The sequence below is a fragment of the Azolla caroliniana genome, unplaced genomic scaffold (assembly GCF_043228905.1).
Source record: "Azolla caroliniana isolate FFs.n. ecotype wild unplaced genomic scaffold, voAzoCaro1.0.p SCAF_17, whole genome shotgun sequence".
Lineage (NCBI taxonomy): Eukaryota > Viridiplantae > Streptophyta > Polypodiopsida > Salviniales > Salviniaceae > Azolla > Azolla caroliniana.
Genome location: NW_028230452.1, coordinates 11,245,734 through 11,266,268, shown reverse-complemented (window position 1 = coordinate 11,266,268; position 20,535 = coordinate 11,245,734). Strand labels below are relative to the sequence as shown.

At 38.3% G+C, this 20,535-nt stretch overlaps 1 protein-coding gene across 2 annotated transcripts; it reads right to left on the bottom strand.

The window, feature by feature from the left end:
- Positions 1–15,561: 15,561 nt before the first annotated feature.
- Positions 15,562–20,221, bottom strand: LOC147853116 (uncharacterized). Of its 2 annotated transcripts, XM_087332809.1 has the most exons (12): positions 20,038–20,221; positions 19,368–19,755; positions 18,672–18,936; positions 18,409–18,495; positions 18,155–18,324; positions 17,753–17,889; positions 17,487–17,664; positions 16,786–17,380; positions 16,486–16,598; positions 16,166–16,406; positions 15,831–16,065; positions 15,562–15,786 (listed from the first exon to the last, which is right to left on the bottom strand). In XM_087332809.1, the coding sequence occupies exons 1-12, from the start codon at positions 20,042–20,044 to the stop codon at positions 15,782–15,784; spliced, it is 2,421 nt and encodes an 806-aa protein (XP_087188935.1). In that variant the 5' UTR covers positions 20,045–20,221; the 3' UTR covers positions 15,562–15,781. The 2 variants fall into 2 exon arrangements, with proteins under 2 accessions (XP_087188935.1, XP_087188936.1); XM_087332810.1 differs by lacking the exon at positions 15,562–15,786 and having other exon boundaries at positions 15,809–16,065; positions 16,786–17,377.
- Positions 20,222–20,535: the final 314 nt, after the last annotated feature.

Here is a 20,535-nt window from a genome sequence, read left to right as displayed (position 1 = left end):
AGAATTACAACAGAAAAAAAATTGGGATTCTTTTTTTTTTTTACTAAAAAAACCCTAAATGCGCAACTCGATTAAGTGCACACTTTTACCTTGCATTCAAAGTGCGCACTTAACCGAATATTTACTGTATGTGTATGTCAATTTGTATATTGTGTAATATGAATGGATTATATGATATGTAATATGTAATTTTTATGCATGTATGCATTTACATATTTGTGTTTATGTATGTGTATGTACATATCTACATATGATAATATATATTCATGTTTAGTCAGTATGCATGTATAAATGGGTATAATGTATGTATATGGGTGAAAGCATGCGAGTGGAAACAATTAGCTATGTCCTTGGCATAGCTAATTAGCTATGCAAAAAGCTACCATTGATAAATAGTCATTTTAGTAAAAAGCCATCATTAATAAATTAAGTATGCAAAAAACTACCATTAAAAATACTAGAGTGTTTTAATTACATATGTAAATGAGTGCCATAAATGTGCAACATAAATTGATGTGTGCACCATAAATGTGTACCATAAATTATGCATGATCCTTTGCCACATCACGTAGGCCATCTCTAGTTGAGTATTGTGGGTTAGTTGCTACCACTGTTGCTAAACCCTATCGAGTCCACCTGCCGCCACTGAGTCTACACTAAGGGGCCGCTACTGTGCGTTCCAAGCATCATCAAAGAGCTGCTCAATCTGACGGGGTTCTCTTCTCTGTGACACTCTACACTCAGGGGCCACTACTGTGCATTCCAAGCATCATCAAAGAGCTGTTCAATCTGACGGGGTTCTCTTCTCTGTGCCACTCTACACTCAGGGGCCGCTACTGTGCGTTCCAAGCATCATCAAAGAGCTGTTCAATCTGACGGGGTTCTCTTCTCTGTGCCACTCTACACTCAGGGGCCGCTACTGTGCGTTCCAAGCATCATCAAAGAGCTGTTCAATCTGACGGGGTTCTCTTCTCTTTGCCACTCTACACTCAGGGGCCGCTACTATGCGTTCCAAGCATCATCAAAGAGCTATTCAATCTGACGGGGTTATCTTCTCTTTGCCACTCTCACTCAGGGGCCGCTACTATGCGTTCCAAGCATCATCGGTAACTGTTCAATCTGACGGGGTTGTCTCCTCCATTGCCATCATTCTATACTCAGTTGCCGCTACTGTCTAGTCCCGGATTGCTTCCACATTTCGATTTGACGGAGTTCACTCATCCAACGGCAACATTCTACACTCAGTTGTAACCATTGGTCGGTCTTGGATCGCCTCCTCAACTGTTCGATCCAACGGAGTGAAATCCTCTACTGTTCGGTCTTGGATTGCAATAACTTTTCTGTCTATTGATTATCTTGTGTATCGTTGTGTCTAATCTTGTGTATTGTGGAATATTTTTGTGTATTGTTGTTGCCCATAGCCATCTTTAATACTTGTTTTTTTTTTTGGAAATTTAGGGTTTTAACATGTCCAGCCAAATGGAAGGGGAAGAAGGGTGTTTAGAATTACCCCTCAATGATCATAAGGATAGGGATGATGCTATCAGGACACAACAAGCCATACGAAACTATTGGGCAAAAAAAAAAAGGAAACATCGTCAATTGTTGAAGGATACGAAAGCCACACTCAGTAAAGGTAAGGATAGTTTAGCTGAGAATGTAAGTAATGTGACTACCATCATAGAGAGAAAGGTTGTAGACTATTTCAATGTTCAAACCAAGCACATCAGCAATGAAGAAAAGAAGGTAGTACTTTATGGAATATGTAATGATCCATCGATAAAGGACTTAGTTGATTGTGATGGTCTTAATGCAAACGTATCATCTATTTTATTAAATAATCTTCGTAATAGTTTCGTATCCATGAGCAGGTCAGAAGATGATCTTGTCTTAAAAAGGTCTAGTCTAATGATGTTACTTAATAGTGATGTTGACGATATAAACATCAGTGAGCTATCTAAGGTAATTGGTGTTAGTAGAAAAACAGTGTACAATACAATGAACCGTATAATTTCCTCGGGTGAAGGAACTAGTCTACTAAAGCTAACTACAAGATGTAAGCCAATGACACCCATAACATTTGAAATCAAGGATGTAATCATAATGTTTTGGACTAATGAGAGTAGGGTTTCACCCAATAAAAAGGATTTATGTAGGAAACGTGTTGGAAGAAATCAATACGAGGAGCATCCCATTCATCTTCTTGATGTACCTTAGGTATTTACATTTATCTCAACATTTGTTTTGACTCTACTCGGAAAGTTAATTAGCTCAGTTAGCAGAAAAGCTAATTAGCTTATCAGTTACATTTACCTCAGTTAGCTACTAGGATAGCTACATAGGTAACTCGCTACTCTCAATAGCTACTACCATGATAGCTAATGAGCTATTCTCAATAGCTAATTTAGGTACTACCAGATAATTAGTTGTACTGGTAGCTAGTTTGCTATTTCGTTATTACCAGCTAATTAGCTACTAGGAAAGCTAATTAGCTACCATGATAGCTAATTAGCTTACTAGGATAGCTAATTAGCCACCGTGATAGCTAATTAGCTACTAGACCAACTAATTTGCTACCATGATAGCTAATTAGTTAGGACAGCTAATTAGCCACCATTATAGCTAATTAGCTACCATGATAGCTAATTAGCTACTAGACTAGCTAATTAGCTACCATGATAGCTAATTAGTTACTAGAACAACTAATTAGCCACCATGATAGCTAATTAGCTACTAGACCCGCTAATTCGCTACCATGATAGCTAATTAGCTACTAGACCAGCTAATTAGCTACCATGATAGCTAATTAGTTACTACGAAAGCTAATTAGCCACCATGATAGCTAATTAGCCACCATGATAGCTAATTAGCTACTAGAGCAGCTAATTAGCTACCATGATAGCTAATTAGCTACTACGACAACTAATTAGCTACCATGTTAGCTAATTAGCTACTAGGACAGCTAATTAGCTACCATGATAGCTAATTAGCTACTAGAATAGCTAATTAGCTACTAGGATAGTTAGCTAGTTACGAGAATAACTAATTCCCCTTTATTACGCAGGTCGATTTATTTATTAGGTTCAAACGAATGCATCCAACTATCAAAGTTCAACTACGAACATTCGAGTCTCTTAAGCCACACTTTGTGAGACGCTTAAAGGATCGATACACATGTTGTTGCATTTACCATGTACAGATGGGTTTTCTGAAGGACTCTGTTAATCTACTACGTCACCATAGCGCATCCCTAACTAATACAGTTTGCACATGTGGGTGCCCAATCGGTCGATCAAGCCTGCAAGAGGAGTGTAAATCATTTGAGCACGTTATCTCTTCCATGAGTTATTTATTAGATTCAATATTGTGTCCAAGCGAAACTGACGCTATCTTCCATATTCATAAATGTGTCATGGGTTTATGTCAAGATTGTGGCCCTACTAGATTTAGGTGGTGTCCAAATGAATTGAGTAGTGAAATATTGATCTCTGTGAAGTTATTTGAGTCAGTGAACACCAATTTCGAAGGAAAGGTGTGTAAAAGAAAGGATCTAGTTCGGAAGATGCTTAAACCAAGGGATTTGGTGTCTCTGTTTGTAGTATCTCTAGGAAAGTTCATTAAACACAACTTCATTTATTCATGGCAGGCCCATCAGTTTAAGACTTGCATATCTGATTTCCCAAATGATGTAGTAGTCTCAGTAGTAGATTTCGCAGAGAATTATACTTTCAAGCAGTAGAATGAAATTCAATCTATGCATTGGTGTTCAGTTCAGGTAACCATTTTTGTGCACATAACATATTTTCGAGTTTCAGGTGATGTTCAAAATGTAATTCATTTCTTTATTTCCGATGATAAGAAGCATGATACCTTGTTTGCCCAACACTGTTTTAAGTTACATTGGCAGTGGTTATTAGCTCAACGTTTGGAGCTTACTCAACATTGGGTCTGGTCTGACGGAGCTGCATCACAATTCAAGGCTCGACGTCCATTTTATTTTGTGGGGGGGTATCCTGCTATAACAGGTTTGGAGATGAGATGGAATATTTTTGGGTCTGGCCATGGTAAAGGTGAACATGATGGTGCAGGGGCTGTTATAAAGCGGGCACTTACCCATGAACAACTAAAGATAGATGGTGTGCACATGAATTGTGCATCACATGTAGTTGAATTTTTAAGAACAAATATGTCAACGAGTGCCACAGGTGTTTATTCCTCGCAAGTCCGAGATATCAAACGTGAATTTTGGGACGTGAAGATAGATGAAGTAAATAGGGAGAAGATCTGGGAGTGCCAAGGAATTCCCGAATTGCGATCTCTGCATGCTGTTCGCGGTTATTCCAGATTGGATGGTCATTGTATTGCGGTTAGAGAATTGACTTGTTTTTGCTTCCATTGTGTGCAGGGAAATTGGAGATATTGTCTAAACAAAGCATACATTCAGAATTGGGAGTATCACACTCTGAATGATAAGGAAGCAGTTGATGGAGAAACAGGGCAAAATGTTGACTTCACATATGAGGGACTTGGAGATACTTTGAGTGATGTCCTGAACGTTGGGGATAACTTCGTTGTAAATGCTGAAGAAGGCAATTCAGAGAGTGCTGATTTCTATATATTAAAGTGCACGGTTAGTAAACAGTGTGCAAGGCAGAATATTGTAGCTGCATGGGGAAATTTTGTATTTGCCGGGACATTCTACATCGAAGGCATTTTTTATGCAAAACTAGATGACTACGAATATGTGTACAGGCTGTTAGAAGACAAACCAGCGACGTACATGTACTCTCATTTGGTTAGGTGCATCAACGTCCCAATGTCAGAATACAATAGCTGCTCCGGTTTATACACTGTTGGTGCTAATGTGTATGAATGTATTTACAATAGTATGCCATGGAATTTGTAGCTACAAGTAGCACTTACCATGTTCGCTTGTAAAACAAACATGTATTTCGCGAAAACAGTTAAATAAATTCGTTTGGAATCAATTTCTTGTATACAGTCTGCTTTCTGTGCTTCTTTCTCAATAAAATCATGTCTTTTTTGTGAAGTTTTAAGTTATAAGTTATAGCGAAATAGTCATCAGTAGCTAATTAGCTGTACAAATGCAGCTAATTAGCTGTCAATAGCTAAATAGTCATCAATAGCATGAAATCAACAATCTGCAACATATTCCTCAAATTACACAGTAGATAAGTACAGTGGGAACAAGTAATTAAATTCTTCATTTAATAATGTCATCTCTTTACATATTTATAAATTACCATTGGAAATGTCTACAAATCTCCTATAAACAGCTAAGCTCTTGCTAGTCAGTGGAATGAGTCTACATATATTATCCGCATATCGAGCTCGGTATGGAGTCCACAACCATGCACCTAGTTGGCAGCTCACTGTTTGCACCAGGTACTGTTCAGGCATTTCCTCGGGTAGAATGAGACAGCATCTCCGAATATTGAAGTAGTGCCGGAAATGTTCTGTATCCAAAATCAATGTATTGTCGGCATTATATTCAGGCCAAGTAGCCCAAAAATCAGAAAGTCTCTTGAATCTTGCAGCTTCCATTTGCTCACAATTTTCTCGTGCCCATTGACCTTTAAAACGACTTCGCCATTTTGGGAAGAATCTTGCCAAACACTTCCACACATCTGATTTTGGTTTTTCACTCCAAATAAACAAATCAAAGTATTGCACAACCCACTCTAGAAACTTATTCGCGTCCCTCCTTGGCTGCATATATCTCACACTCATCAAGACTTTATTAAGCTCCAAGATCAAGGCTCTTCTTTCGACTTCTAGTGGTTTAGGTTTCCATTCCTGAAACTGAGCCGTTGTTACACCATTTTCTGGTAGGATACGATCAATCTCAATCAGCTCAAGTTCAGTCGACACAACTGGCGTCCTTTTCCTCTTCAAACCCCTAGTCGACTGTGTTGGGCCTGGCTTCACATTCTGGTGCTCTTGTTTTGTCGACTTAGTTATCAATCCTTGGATTACCTCGGTGCATGTAGTTACTGATCTGCTCGATATCAGTCCACTGGTATCACATGCTGCATCTACCTGCAACACCAAGTCATCCGTGCTACATGCTTGATCAACTTGTGTGACCAGATCACTTGTGTCAGTTGCTACATCTACTTTCAAGATGGGGCCCTTTAAACATGCCACAACATCAACAGTATCCACACTGCCATTGGCCTTACGAGCAATAGAATCAAACCCTTTAGACTCTGCAACATCAGAAAACACCAACATATTCACACTCACAAAGTAACTAACAGTCTCACAAAACAATATCCTGAACATCAAAGAGTTTCAGTCATAGAACAACACTCTTCAAATTATCTTGGAAAAACATCATAGAGTTCCATTACATAATGTGGATCAAGCAACAACCAATCTGAGGTTTTACTTGTCCAACAGGATAGTAAAACTTCATAAAACCCTAGCAAAATCCCTAAGCTAACAATCATATCCAACTAAACAGTATTTCGCTCCACTACGTCTGGGCCCCTTGACCGAGTAACTGGTCTTGTTCCCGATCGTGGCCCCTTCTTCAGCCTTTTTCTGGTCGGTTCCCCATTTAGCCTTGCTTCTTTCACCTAATGCGCAAGTGTGTCCTCCTCCGACAACCTTCCCATCGCCTCAGCAGCTAATTGCACATCAGCCGTTTCTTGAACTAGCTTTTCAAGTACAGAGGGATCTGTTTGGACATTTTCAGTAGTTGGGCTCGGTGGGGTGGAATCTAGGTCTTGAGATTCGAAGAAATGTTGCATCAAGTGTTCATAAACACTATTGTTGTGAACCTCAGTTTTACATGTTGTTTCCACTATTTCATGGCATTTCACATCGTTGCCTAATTCAGTACACTGTCCCAAAAGAATAGGGTGGAGCTGATTTGAAGGAGATGTGATAGCAGGACTCTTACTTTCAGCCACGTTGGCAATAGTATCCTCATCTGTTGCAACGTCATCAGCACCAGACACATCATGTGCCGTCCTTAATCCACAAGATTCTACAATAACATGGCAGCTATTTAGGATAGCTAATTAGCTACTTTACTAAACTATGGTAGAAGCTAGGATAACTAATTAGCTAGTACGATAGCTAATTAGCTACTTTACTCAACTATGGTAGTAGCTAGGATAGCTAATTAGCTACTATGGTAGCTAATTAGCTACTTTACTCAACTATGGTAGTAGCTAGGATAGCTAATTAGCTACTTTCTCAACTATGTAGTAGCTAGGATAGCTAATTAATTAGCTACTTTACTCAACTATGGTAGTAGCTAGGATAGCTAATTAGCTACTTTACTCAACTATGGTAGTAGCTAGGATAGCTAATTAGCTACTTTACTAACTATGGTAGTAGCTAGGATAGCTAATTAGCTACAATGAAAGCTAATTAACTACTTTCTCAACTATGTAGTAGCTAGGATAGCTTATTAGCTACTAGGATAGCTAATTAGCTGCCAGTAGCTAATTAGCTACTTTACACAACTATGGCAGTAGCTAATTAGCTACTAGGATAGCTAATTAGCTAGTAGGATAGCTAATTAGTTGCTAGTAGCTAATTAGCTTTTTTACACAACTATGGTACTAGCTAATTAGCTAGTACCATAACTAATTAGCTACTAGGATAGCTTATTAGCTACTTTACACAACTATGGCAGTAGCTAATTAGTTACTAGGATAGCTAATTAGTTGCCAGTAGCTAATTAGCTAGTAGGATAGCTAATTAGCTTTTTTACACAACTATGGTACTAGCTAATTAGCTACTAGGATAGCTAATTAGCTGCCAGTAGCTAATTAGTAGGATAGCTAATTAGAAAAGACTAAGCTTATTAGCTAAAGTATGGTATACCTGTTAGTTTTCTCCACTCATTTGGTAGAGTTGTACTGCAATCTCCCAAACAGAATGCAGCAATTCGACAGGCATGTTGAAAACAAAGCAGATGGTATGTGTGGTTGCATGGTTGTAGGTGAACCAACAAAGACACAGTTTTGTCCTCCACACCTAACCCGCAAGCGATGCAACGTGCTTGAACTGTCAATAAATCATTTTCTGGTTCTACTTCATTTGGTAAGGGAGCAAGAATGTTCAGGTCCAAATCCTGTCTGGTCCTTACCATTCCCTCCACAAAATGTAGCTGCTTCTTAAGGCAGCTAACTACCTGTTCTTGATGAATGTATTGTTCCTTCAACGCAATAGAGAAATTTACCGACTAATTATTCTTGTTGTTGAAAGATACACCAACTTTGCTCAGGAATCGTTAACTTACTTGAAGCTTATCCAAATTGTAATCTGCAACAGTATTTACACCTAGAAGGTCCAGGTTCATTGAAAGAACCTGGATCTCTATTTGCAGTTCTATTTTACGTTGGGGATCCAGTGGCCCCTCTAATTCAAGCTCCTGTTGCGCAACCTATTCTAGATAATGCTTGATTAGCACATTTTACCCGTTATTTATAACACAATCACATACCAGCAAAACAATAGTTACCTGAATCTTATTTCTAATTGTTGTAACAATGGAAGTAACTTTGCTCTCCATTGTAGAAGCCATTGTGGCTTTCTCTAAATCAGTCTTAAAAAATGCCAATGTCTCACAGGCTTCATGGACATTTTTTAGCATATAGCTAACCAATGTCTCACCTGTATCATCGACATTGGCTTTCCTAGGGTGTCAGTGTGGTGTATGCCCCCGGTCTTGCTGGGAGTCAGCAGTTGCATCAACAACTGCCATGCTCCAAAATCTATCTATTTTTTGTGCCAAGGTCCCCATCTTTCGGCATCTTTTTACCGATGCCTCACCATAGACTGCCCAAGCTACCCTATACATTTCAGGGTCTCTGGATTCCTTTGTTGTTTTGCAGTACTCATATGCAAATGCTCTAGCAAATGAAACTGACAACTCATTGTTAACTGGGATCTCTTGATGAACTTTCTGGTGCAGTCTTATGCAGTCATCGTACAAGTCGGCTCGTACATGCTTCAGCTTGACCTTGCCTTTGACTCTAGGCACTGTATATACTGTCATCCAGTCTACATCACTGATCAATTTATCACTTAGGACAACAGGGTCAACACCCTCGAGTGACAGACCATAGGTGTTGTGGAAGTCCTCCTTTGTCTCGCAAAATTTTGCGAAGTTTAGCACTCTCGTATACGGAGGAACGAGCCATCTGAAATATCATTTCAGAAATAAAAAATAGTGCAAAATCAGAATATGTGAGAATCAGAAACCCCAATCAACAACAAAAATGGTGCAAAATCTTTAACTTAGCAAATTAGAAACCCTAATCATAATTTGTATTCAGAAATTTGAAGAAACCCTAATCAAAATCTGTAATCAGAATTTTGAAATCAGAAACCCTAATCAAAATCTGTAATCAGAAAATTGTAACCAGAAACCTTATTCAGAAATTTATAATCAAAAACCCTAATCAAAAATTTCAATCACAAACCCTAATCAGAAATCCTAAACAAAAATTTATAAACAAAAATCCTATTAAAAAATTCTAATCAGAAATTCTAATCTGTAATCAAAATTTGTAACCAGAAACCCTATTCAGAAATTCTAATCAGAAATTTATAATAAAAAACCCTAATCAGAAATTTCAATCACAAACCCTAATCAGAAATTCTAATCAGAAATTTATAAACAAAAACCCTAATCAAAAATTTCAATCAGAAACCCCAATCATCACTAAAGACAGGATTAAACACAAAAAAAGTAATATAAACACACCTGTTGCTACTCCCCAATTTTCGAGACATCCTTGTATGGGACTCCAAGGACTTCGCCCTATTCGATTTTGGGGAAATATGAATCGGCACCAAAGTTCAAACAGTAGTCAAAAAGAAAAAACAAATGTTTGGGGTTTCTGTAACTAAAACATACCTGGACAATGATCGAGCGGGTTCTGTGTTGTAGCTCTCAATCTGCAATGTCGATTTTCTGCTATTGCGGGAGCTACGTCTGTGTTCGTGCTCTGAGTACTCCATTTGCGTTCAAAATCAGACTTAGGCTAAACAGGAAATTGATGACATTGAAGTCGACCTTAGATGATGGTGCTATTCCCCAAGTTCCACTACGTCTGAAACAGAAGTTCAAATATTTGAGTTTTTTCATAAATTAGTTTTTCAAATATTTGATTTTCCCACAAAAAAGACTAGCTAAACAAATAACTAATTAGCTATGGCCATTTTAGTAGCTAATTAGCTATAATAGTGTTTCCACTCGCATGCTTTTACCCATATACATATTTATGGATGTCATGTTTAAATGTAGGTACATATATGCATGTATATGTATGTATGTATGTATGCATGCCACTCCAAATTTGACTATTGTTTGTACAATATACTCTTTATTATCTCATTGAAATATCTAATATTTGATGGGCTTATGTAATTTTTTTCTATAGCATAATTGATAATACCCTTATGTAAATATATTTTTTATGCATTTGTTAATACCCTTATATATATACATTCTGTATCTCAATGGTTAATTTAAACCCCTTTTGATAAACTCACGTGCTATCATACAAGTTTTCACAGTGAAGCCCCAGGGAGCTACATAGTCTTCTCAACCGAGGAGTTTTTGGTAAAATTCAAGAGACGCCTATCGGTCATACATCTGTTGCCTATCATTGGGTTTATGTGCAAATTTATTTAAGACAAGGTTTGTTGCTCAAGGTTTCACACACTGATATGATATTGATTATACTTATACATAATCTCCGGTTATGGATGGAACAAGTTTTCGTTGGTTGATTCAATTTACTGTTCAACGAAGTCTTCATATGCATCTTAGGGATGTGGTGGATGTGGTTACAACGTATCTTTATGATGATATTTCTCCTTGCATATTTATCAAGCATCATCTCAAAGAATTTGTCATCATCGTTATTTATGTTGATGATCTCAATATTATTGGAACATCCAATGCTATTGAAGATGATGTTGCTATGCTTAGCCGCCAATTTGAAATGAAAGACCTCAGTTTAACTACATTCTACTTGGGTCTTCACATCGAACACCTATTTAATGGAATTAGAGCTCTTATATCCATAAAATATTAAAACGGTTTTTTATGGATCAAGCTCATCCTATTAGAACTCCTATGGTAGTGTGCTCTCTAGATCCTTCTTGTGACCCATTTCGGCCAAGATCTTCTAACGAGTCAGCATTGGGACCACAATATCCTTACATGGCCGTGCACTTATGTACTTGGCCAATTGTACGCATCTGAACATTTCGTTTGCTATCAATTTGTTGGCTTGGTATAGTCACGATCCTACCAAGCGACACTGGACTGGAATTTTAAGAAAATTTTTCGATATTTACGAGGTACTAAAGATATGGGTCTTTTCTTTACCAACGGTTCTATGCACGGTCAATTAACTGGTTATTCTGACGTCGGGTTCTTATCTGACCCTCATGTTGGTAGATCACAAACAATATATGCTTGTTGGTAGCACAACAATCTCTTGGCGTGACAAAGCAAACATTAACTGCAACATCTTCAAATCAATTTATATAGTTTTACCAAAAGTTTACCTGCATCAAAATATTGGTTGAACATTCCTTCTCTTGGACTTGGAACAAGCTGATGAGCTAAACCAATGATGATGAGATGAGGGGGAGTGTTATGAATTCATGCATAAAACAAGTCATGCTATACTTATCTTAGTATTAAACTCTAGTTAACAAGACTTCATGATGTAAATAGTATGCATGCATCTCATCATCTTGTGAGTCATAAAACTTATGTATCTCAATCATTTTGGAATAGATATGGAAAAGCATAACCTATGGGCTCTATCTAAAAATTGTATTGTGATCTTGATTAATTTCTAATCACTCTTTTATCTTGCTTAATCATTCTATTCTATAACATATATATAATTATGAGAGGCAAAATGTCAAGATAGCCCTTGCAAGTTCCACCTATTTGAGAACCAAACCACCCAAAATGAAATAGTAAAGAGTTATTAGAGAGAAGCCACTTGACCTTGAGCTCTAGCCTTTACCACACCAAGAAAATTGAACAAAAAATAAGTTACGTAGACAAGGGATTTTATGGGTTCAGTGTGACAATTGTGAGAATACGCTTCATGTGAAATTTCTTAAACAAAATAAGAGTATTTGTGATCAGTGTGACTATCATCTTCGAATGAATAGCATCGAAAGAATTGAACTTCTAATTGATCATGACACTTGGATTCCCATGGATGAAGACACGACCGCAATGGATGTTTTGGGTTTCTGCAATGAGGATTTCTATCACAATCGTATCACGAATTCTCAAGAAGAGACAAGTTTGACAAATGCCGTTCAAACAGGTATAGGACAAACGTTTCAAGAAGAACACAATGAGAAACAACCACTTCAAACTTCCTTCAACAAACAACACTCTACTTACGTTGGTTGATCTCTATTAGGCAATGGTAGGGCCAACAAATGGCAAAATCCCTACCTCGCTTTTATTTTGTCCACAAGTAGAGTGTAGTGTTCTGAGCGATCAATGTCCATCCCGGGAATGCAAGAAAATTATCCTTTGCAGCCAATATTGTGATTGCAAATCAGGTGCTAATGGCCACAATATGGCATACTGCGGCATGTTGGATAATCGCACCCAAGTCGATGAAATTGATAAAAAGGTTGATCAAAAATTTCTTATGGGGGGGCATCGAGGAAAAACATGCTTGTGCAAAGGTTGCATGGACTACACTCATAAAAGATAAACGTGAAGGTGGGGTGGGACTAATAGATCCTATGGTGCAAACGAAGGCTTTGCTAGGCAAATTGGTGGTCAGGAGCTTGCAACCACCTGAGGCACCTTGGAAAATTCTCTGGCGACGCAGATGGAAGATGTGGTTGCCAAGACATGGCAGGAGTTGGCCAAGTAGCCCTTTTTGGGGGTTTGTGCCTGAAATGCGACCCAAATACCGGGGATGTACACAGAGTATATGTGCTGTTGGAATTATGAAGGCATGGAATGGAATAAGAAAGGGAATCGTTTGTAGGTGGAGAAATGATGCATATGCTCGAATGTACATGCCTATTGTTTGGAACCCATTAATTAGAGATGTGGATGGGCTGATGATAGGACAAAAAACAGGTTTCAAATGGGCCAATTTAATCAATGCCCAAGGGAATACATTGGCAAATTGGAAGAGATTTCTACGTAATGATGTGGGCACTCAAAAGGCTAGAATATGGAGGATAAACAGGGGTAAATGCATGCTAATGAGGATTACATATGCCTTTGCACGTAGCGGGCAAATCTTGGAAGAAGCAACCATAAGCCCCTCTAAAATGGAATGGACAGGACTCATCGATGCTGAAAATTATATAGTCGAAATTAAGGGAATGAAAGCCAACTCTAATGAGGCATGCTACTACAAAATAGAGCATAGAAGGGTAATATGTGAGCAACCAGCCTATCAAATTGAAAGGCCGATTAGGTTGCTTGCAAAAAATGGAAAGGCTATGATAGTTGACCCCGAACCGAGTGAGCTCAAACCAACGACAGTGTGTTGGCCGATAGAAGGGCATACAAATCAGCTATCATGGGACCCTACGATGTATTTCTGGAAAACTCAAGGTCCAAGTGATGGTGCCAAGTTGGTGCAATTTTTCAGGTACAACACGAAAATCGGGAGGCAAATTATCCTAAAACAAGAACACCAAGATATTGCAGCTCGTAAATTTTGGATACAAGAGGGCATTAGTGAAAGGAGATTAGCTAAATTCTGGAAAATGGTATGGCATGACAGCGGTGATCGCAAGATAATGATGTGCTTATGGCTTGTTGTGCATAGAGCCTTGCCAGTAGGGGCATGGGCAAAAGGCCCCAATGTAGACCCAAGATGTAGTGCATGTGGACAACTAGAAAGCATTTCCCATTGTCTTTGGGAATGTCATGAGGCTACGGTAGTATGGAGAAGGGCATTACGATTGCTTTGTCATGCCTCTAGCTCATTTACCCTCAATTGGGGACATGGTTGTTGGAATTGTCTTGATGATGACGTAGAGAATTTTGATAGGACATGTACAACTATGTACAAAGGGGAGAATGGAACTATTCGAGTGATCGTTGGTAACAGTGCACCTAGAAGTAATGCCCAGAAGCAGAAAATTGTAGATCTATGAATGTTGCTAGCACCCATTATCATATGGAACATTTGGACCGCAAGATGTACCAGGGTATTTTTAGCAAACAAACGGCCTCCAGCAGAATCTATTAAGCTAATATGGCACATGCTAATAACTACATTGAGGGCCCAATATGAGCAGATTGATGGAACAGATGATGCTTCAGATTTAATGAGGCTGAAATTCAAAAAACGATGGTGTACTACACCGATGGCTACAGAAATTGGAGTGGAGATATGATGGCAATACGTAGTACCGAGATGGTTGTTCTCCCCTCCCATTAGATGATAGAGGGGCGTGAATGACACGACAAACATAGAGAACAAACATGTGGGCTATTTAGTGTAAGATAAATAAGTGATGTAGTCCATATGGAAGTAGGTAATGTCTAAAGTTGTGTATTGTATGTCATTTTAACTAATGGAGTATATTCTTCTTTTGGAAAAAAAAAAAGGCAAAATCCATAAGAAAAAAATCCCCTTATCATATAATTCTTTGTCGTCGCTTAGTGTTTGCCTCACCTTTTTGCTTTAAAAACAATGTCAATCTTCGTTAATTAGCTATTAAAAGTGATCATTTAGCTCATTCGTTATGACACATTATCATTTAGCTAATGACCTAAAAAAACAACTCTTAAATTACTATTAACTCAAAAACAATATTTAGTTTATTGTATCATTTAGCTAGAACCTTCTTAGATTTCCTAGAATCTATCACTTACCTAATTAGTTACTACACATTATCAACTTATCACCCAACAAATACAATTTCAATTAGCTAATAAAACTTATCAACTAGTGAAGTCACAGAGTGTCGATGGATCTTCTTCAAACACAAACTCATGTTCCAAATTTCCATGCATTTTAATTCTAGGACTAGCAATCGGGAAGATTTTTTTTTTACTTAGATTTGATCTTCTGTTCCCACACAAATTTTTTGGGCAACCCAACTAATGTCCACTTCATGGCAAATATATTGTCAAAAGTTCACACAATTACCCAATCGTACATTCATGATATCAAATTTCTTCCGTTCCCACACAAATTTTTTGGCCAACCCAACTAATGTTCACTTCATGGCAAATATATTGTCAAAAGTTCACACAATTACCCAATCGTACATTCATGATATCAAATTTGCGTAACCTAACATTATATTTTGCTAGTCCTTGTTCCCCTGGTTATCAGCTGATCATCTAATGAGAAGGGGGATTATTCTTACATTCAAGCCAATTAACCACTACAATCAACATTACAACCCACTAATGATTACACTTCATGGAAAATATATTTTCAATACAATTAGGCATTATATTTACATATTTACATATTTCAAATGTAACCAATTAAAGGGGATTCACCACAAAAAATATAAACTATGTCCATTTCTCAAATCCCTAGTATATGTACAAATGTGGAAGCAAAGAAACACTCTGAAATCTCAAAATCCCCCGACACTTGCTCACATTTGGATTCTAACACTTAGAATAGTATTGCAAAAATGAACTTCTTCAACCATATGGAATCTATCTTGATAATTCATCTTGAATTTTCTTACCTGAATCTATCAAGGGTTACAACTTGTTGCTATCATTTATCATCCATATCTGGTTTTAACCTTGAAGTGCTTCATGCAACTTTTTTTCCATATCTGGTTTTAACCTTGAAGTGCTTCATGCAACTTTTTTTCCTCTTCAGATTCTACCACACGAACAGGAAGAGGTGGTATGCTATGCCACAAGTCCCTACATCGCCTATGCAACCTGCCTTCTATAGTATTGTTCCTAAACTTTGATGTAAATACAATTACAAGAACAGTGAATATCATAACTCTCAAAGGAAGGAATGTCAACACTAGAGCAGCAACGAAAAAGATAACAAAAACTAGGTTTGTTGCCTGAGAAGACAAAAAGAAAACCATGATGAGAGATAATTATTACATGAATACAAAAAACACAAATGTTATTACTGTCAATACGAATGATGACAATGCTTACCTCTGGCTTTAGAGAGAGTGCCAATGCCCATATCTTCAAGATGCCAATATTTAGTGCTTGAAGAAGCCCTTGGATTTGCGATATTGCTCTTTGGGCATTCACAACTTGCTCTAGACTAACCCCAGGTGGAGTTTGCACCACAATTTCTTGATATTTAGAGACCTTATTAGTCACTCTAAGCCATATTATATACACACCCGCTACAACAAGTAGAAGTGGTGGTATATAACCTAACCAATTCCTGAAGGATAAACATGAAGATCTTATCAAACCTAAACTAGAAAAGAACCTTTTTAACCAGCAAGGCTTTGCAAGCGTACCTATAGATGACATAAGTGAGAATGACGATAACATGAATGGTCTCAAGTGGTCTAGCCCAAGAGCATATAAGGCCGATCCATACAAATAAGGCCAAAACAGGTCTGAGTAGTTCCTGCCAAGACAGGAAGGACAAATTCATAAACCAAAGCAATTATGAATTGGCCCCATCCATCCACACAAGGTGGTGGCTTTCTTTAAGTCATAAGTCAAGTTCAAACCATGCATACATACATACATACATACATATATGAAAAATTGGGTTGCCTTGCCTACTACTACAAACTACTTCGATGGCTTACATTCATAATAGCTATGTTGATCCCAATCCCTTCCAACTTAACATCCTCTTCTAGTGCTTTCGCCTTCTGTGTCAGCTTCGAGCTATCCGATGATTCCATCACTACTTTCTCTAGGTGAGTGGGTACGCCGGGTCTAATTCTGTACACAATTACTGGAGCTTTTGACTGATCCAATGGCCACAAGCTTACATGTTGTAATGCCCGAACAGCAGAAATCGGCACTGCAATGCTTCCATCCTCTCCACTATCAATATCCACATCCTCTTTACCCTTCACATCTGTTGACGCATTCTTAAGCGTGTCAACAAGTGCCTCCAAGATCAAGTCACCCCACGACAGGAAACCTTCAGCTAGATTGAAGATCAACAACGCCCCTGGCTTTGAAGGTAAGGCTCTAGTACTCTCTTTCACGGCTTGAAGACGTATCACTCCAAGCATAGCCCTTGCTAATGCTTCATACCGGCATGCATCATCCAACCCATACTTCCTTATAAACCTATGGCAATCTATTACTTCCTGAATCATTGCAAGCCAATAGTCACGACGTGCAGATCCAATCATCTCTGGGAACTCAAACACTATAGGTTCTGAACTGCTGGTGCATATAAAGTAAGGACACTTGGTTAAACAAATTAAATTACGATAAGACCACAAAAACTTATGTGCCAACAAATGGGTTTACATTTATTATATTTTCTTACAATGAACTCGTCTTGTAGGCGATGGCTTTGTCAAAGATGCGTGTTCCCCAGGGCCCTGACAGATCCGGAGCCACCTCATGCCCAACATCCGCAGTCAAATTGAGCTTAACAGGGTCCTTATACGACATGATCGACGATGGCTCAAAGTAAAGGGCATAGGTTGTCAAGGTTAACCTACCTATAAGCGCACGCAAATATTTTACCATTGTGGCAATTCAATGTCTATATATACATAAGTACATACATATATACACACGCACACACACCAGATGTTGATTTGGAGCCAACATGTTGAATCACTGTTTGTGATATGCCATCTATTTCTATTACGCGTTCATCACTTGATAGAGAGAGGCCTTGTAAGAAGGGAGACTCATTTTTGGCCTTCGAATCTTTGATATATCTGTGTGCCACAACCAGAAAGACAATGGAATATCAGATACATCACATATCTTTAATCACATTTGGGATGGACCTAGCGTAGTTCACCCATCATATAAAGACAAACAACAACACATAGTTAGTAGCCATGAAGAGACAAGCAACATCCACGTTTACTCCCCTTTTTTACCATTATATAATTAGCTACATATCAATACCCCAACAACTCCTGTTGGTTAGACAATCTAACTTTGCCCTTACAATAACATTATGTTGCATGACCATACTTGTCTAGTGCTCGAAGGTACTTCTGATAGAGAGCAAAAGGCATGCGGGAAGATGTGGCTGCAGTCAATGTCTCGAATTGAGGGCGTGCACTCACTGAGTCCGAAATTAATGTCATGCACGGTGAAATCCTCACAAATGCCTCAACACCAATAGTGTCTTGAACTTCAACCTGTTAAGTAAGCCATCCAAAACATAAATCATTGATCAACATATAATGTCCACATCAAAAGTCTTTCTCAAGAAAAGAACAGACTAGCATAGGCATCAAATCTGTGTAGAATAAGGATGCATCTTCATCATGTTGCTCTTTGGCATGAGACTCGAATAAGAAGCCTTCCGCCTACAAAAGAAAAACAAACTAAATCCTGTTTTTTTAAAAAGTAAAGTTAGTTTCACTCCGTAAAATATATACATACATATATATATATATATATATATATATATCAGTTTTCCCTCTGTGGGCTTCGCTTTGCACTATTGGGATATAGAAAAATAATAGTAAGACGTGAGAGAGACCTTAGGAACGTCAGACTGAGATGCAGATGGTGTTTCGTCCAGCAATTGACTTGCAGATGGTGTTTCCCATGCAACCATACAATCGAATGTATAGCGATGAAAATTGGAATCGAGTAAGTTGTAGTCATATTGCGTCCAAGCTGAGATGGCTTTAAAACAACAGTATTCTACAAAGCTACGAGCATAATCCACATGTTGTTGCTTCTGATCCGGATATATTCCATCAAACTCAGCTTGAAGCTTTTCCACACTAGTGGAAACAACCCTATCATCCAACATAAGGTTTGTTAATCTGTTACATGATTTGATTTGATTTGATTACGACAGACCAGTTAATAACAAGCAACTGTGAAATATAAGCCAAATTAGACACGTGCATGTCAGCAGTTGTAGAGACACATATCATTATATCATTTAGCAGAGGGAAAAGACACTGCTCTTGGCCCTGGTGTTGAAAAGGAGAGGCTCTATCTTTATCAACCTCATAATCTCAAAGCAATGCCAAAAGGTGGTGAAATTGAGACGATTCATTGGCGTGAGCACTTACATTAGTGTAAGTCATATCATATCAATTAGTTCCTACCTTTACAAATATGTATAGCTAGATGAAAGAAGGTGCAGATATTAAGAATAGAGTAGCAAGTTTTAAAAAATCATAAATGAGAGACTTTAAAAATAAAAGACTTTATAATATACTCTGAAGAGTAGGCAACGACTGCATTGGCCATAGGTGACATGTGCTTCATTGTTGTAGTCCGGCTGTACTCATCACCATCTGCACCTCCCACCCAACAACAACTCCTCCTCCTCCTAGAGTAGGCTGGGGGGCTTCTATTATTATTATTATTATTATATCTCCTCGCTCTTCCTCCTCCTCCCTCTTCTTCTTCTTCTTCTTCTTCTTCCTCCTCCTCCTCCTCCTCCTCCTCCTTCTCCTTCTCCTTCTCCTTCTCCTTCTCCTTCTCCTTCTTCTCCTCCTCCTCCTCTGATGATGATGATGATCCTAAACCTGCCCCCCATCCAAATTTGCGGTGTCGTGCAGTGAAAGACTTGAAAAAGTAATCTGTAACTTTGGCAGCGACACCTACCCCACCAGAAAACGAGCGACCGAAATAAGTATCTACAATTTGCGGTATAAAGATAAAGCACACATAGAAACTTCTTTATAATTTTACGACCAATTAGAGACATGTTTTGTGTCTTTGCCATCAGTTCATTCCATCTATCTAGTATGTATATGTGCCATTCAGAATGTTTCAACCTAACCAGCAATATACGTCATTATTATACAATATCCACAGGGAGAGAGAGAGAGAGAGAGAGAGAGAGAGACCAGAGAGAGAAGCGTCTCATGTGAGTGACAAACCTGGCATGGCTATTGGTAGTGTACCCCCCAAGTGAAAGTGGTAGGAGAGGAGTACCAAGATAGGAGAAGAGTGAAGGAGATAGATAGATAGATAGATAGATAGATAGATAGATAGAGATGAAAGACTGTCTATTAATTGATACTAAAAAAATACATAAATATGGACGAATCCTGATGCTCCAAACCTTTACCTGCAAATCAGTAAATTTATTAGTAAAGAATGGGAAGAGATGAGAAAGGAGCAGATGATGATGATGATGGACGTACATGCAGCAGTTAAAAGGCGCAACGTCACGACGTATATTTGTGAAGAGGAGGAGGAAGAAGAAGTTTCACCGCTGGCATGCATGCACAAGCACGTGCAACCCACGGTGATACATACTCACACATCATCATCCCCCTATGCATTTCTCAATTCAAATAAATGGATCGCACATCGGTTGAATTTGGAAGGCAAGATTAATAAATAAATAAATACTTATTCATCTTAGGAATACG